The sequence below is a fragment of the Callorhinchus milii genome, unplaced genomic scaffold (genome assembly GCF_018977255.1).
Source record: "Callorhinchus milii isolate IMCB2004 unplaced genomic scaffold, IMCB_Cmil_1.0 Scaffold2, whole genome shotgun sequence".
Taxonomy (NCBI): Eukaryota; Metazoa; Chordata; class Chondrichthyes; order Chimaeriformes; family Callorhinchidae; genus Callorhinchus; species Callorhinchus milii.
The window spans coordinates 108,673,494-108,675,343 of record NW_024704743.1 but is presented as its reverse complement, the minus strand read 5'-3'; the positions used below and the strand labels follow the sequence as shown (position 1 = coordinate 108,675,343).

General features: G+C 47.5%; 1 protein-coding gene across 1 annotated transcript in view; it reads right to left on the bottom strand.

Moving 5' to 3' along the window:
* Positions 1 to 1,642: 1,642 nt before the first annotated feature.
* The window catches only part of bhlhe22 (basic helix-loop-helix family, member e22), a 1,005-nt gene continuing 797 nt past the window's right edge, over positions 1,643 to 1,850 (bottom strand). The window contains exon 1 of the mRNA XM_007896735.2: positions 1,643 to 1,850. This exon is cut by the window's right edge and continues 797 nt beyond it. Within this exon, the coding sequence (XP_007894926.2) occupies positions 1,643 to 1,850 (208 nt within the window).

The window sequence follows — 1,850 nt, the reverse complement described above, 5'->3', positions numbered from 1 at the left end:
ACTTCTTTTTTTAAAAAAAAATCGCTTGCAAGGCAGAAATTGAATCCATGTCGTTTGTTCAAAATATGTTTAATAAATTTTCCTTCCAACACGGATAACACGTACAAATAATGGTCTATGCATTATACTCATGGTCAGACTTAGACACCATCACTCTCATACATCATAACTTGCCATCACGCCCTTTAAGGGTTACGTTGACACCGACTTGTCAGCCAGAGTTCGCACAAACTGCAAATCAAACATACAAACAGCAGTAAAACATTGCAAGTCCGCTTTATACATACTTTATGATATATTTATATATATATTGCAGATGGACAGGCACTGTGCCGTCATGCAAACGAAAAGCTCACTTTGGGCAAATAGCATATTCGTCATAAGAAACGTAACAAAAATATTTTAACACATCTTAATCTGTACAGATTACCTGAAACACAAACCAAACTGCGTAATGTTATAGTATCATAATAAAACCCATTTTTTCTCTATAAAAACCCAACTCAGATCATCCACACAACTAAGAAATAAACTGACATCTATAATGCCTTTGTCACACAAAAACATAATTGATCTCCACCACCTCTCTCCCTCTCTCTCCCTCTCCCTCTCTCCCTCTCCCTCTCTCTCTCGGATTGCGACAAACCTCTTGGAAGTAAACAGAAAAAGACAAGTTTCGTGACCGTTTGCAACTCTATTTATCTGCTCCGAGAACAGTTTTGGAGAGAGCGGTTTTCGAATCAGACACTGTTTTCTTTTTAACGACTGCAGTCTGGACTTCAAGTTGATAGCTTTTTTTTGTTAAAAAATAAAATCCGTGGATGAAGCGAATATTTGTTTTTAAAAAACATCCATAAGTACCGGAGCGACTGACACTGGAAATGGAACTTGTGTAATGAACAAATATTGTTGATGCCGATTTGATCAGAGACCACCTCTTCCCCCAAATAATACTAATAATTAAAAAATCCCTCTTCCTTAGTCGAAAACAACATTTTTTTTAGATTCCCTCTGAATTCCTCGCACCAACTCCCCCCCCCAACCCCCCACCCCCACCCCCTCCGCCCCCAATAACCTCTATGTACAGAGAAACAGTCACTTTCAGCTTTCAGACGCAACAACCTTCAAACCACAAGAAAAAAGTCTTTGCTATAAAAGTGAGTTTTTCCTCTCTCTTTTTTTTCCGCGTGTTGTTGATGTGTTGTTTTTTTCTCTCTCCCTTTGCATTTCTCTTTCTCTCTCTCTCTCTCTTCTTCTTTTCTTTTGTTGTGTGTGGGATGGTCTGTGTGTGTGTGTGTGAGAGAGAGAGAGAGTGAAGAGGGTGGTGGTGATGGAGGAGGTGGTGGTGATGGTGGTGGGGGGATGGAGGTGGTGGTGGTGGGGGGGGGGATGGAGGTGGTGGTGGTGGTGATGGTGGTGGGTGGGGTGGGGGGGGATGGAGGTGGTGGTGATGGTGATGGTGGTGGTGGGGGGGGGATGGAGGTGGTGGTGGATGGTGATGGTGGTGGTGGGGGGGGGATGGAGGTGGTGGTGATGGTGGTGGTGGTGGGGGGATGGAGGTGGTGGTGGTGGTGGTGGGGGGGGATGGAGGTGGTGGTGGGGGTGGGGTGGGGGGGGGGGGGGGTGTTGTTGTGCTGTTATTTTAAGGCTTGTCACTGCACTGTTTGCACAGACTGGACGACACGTTGTTGTAAAGAGCGGCGGCTGCGGCGGCCGCGCACTTCTCCGGACAGCTCGCGGCGGCCGCGGCGGCCAGTGCCCCGGCGGTGAACTGATAGCCCCCCCCGGTAGCCGCCGCCGCCGCCGCCGCCGCCGCTTGATCGTAGCCCCCCATGGCCGGGGTGAGGGCT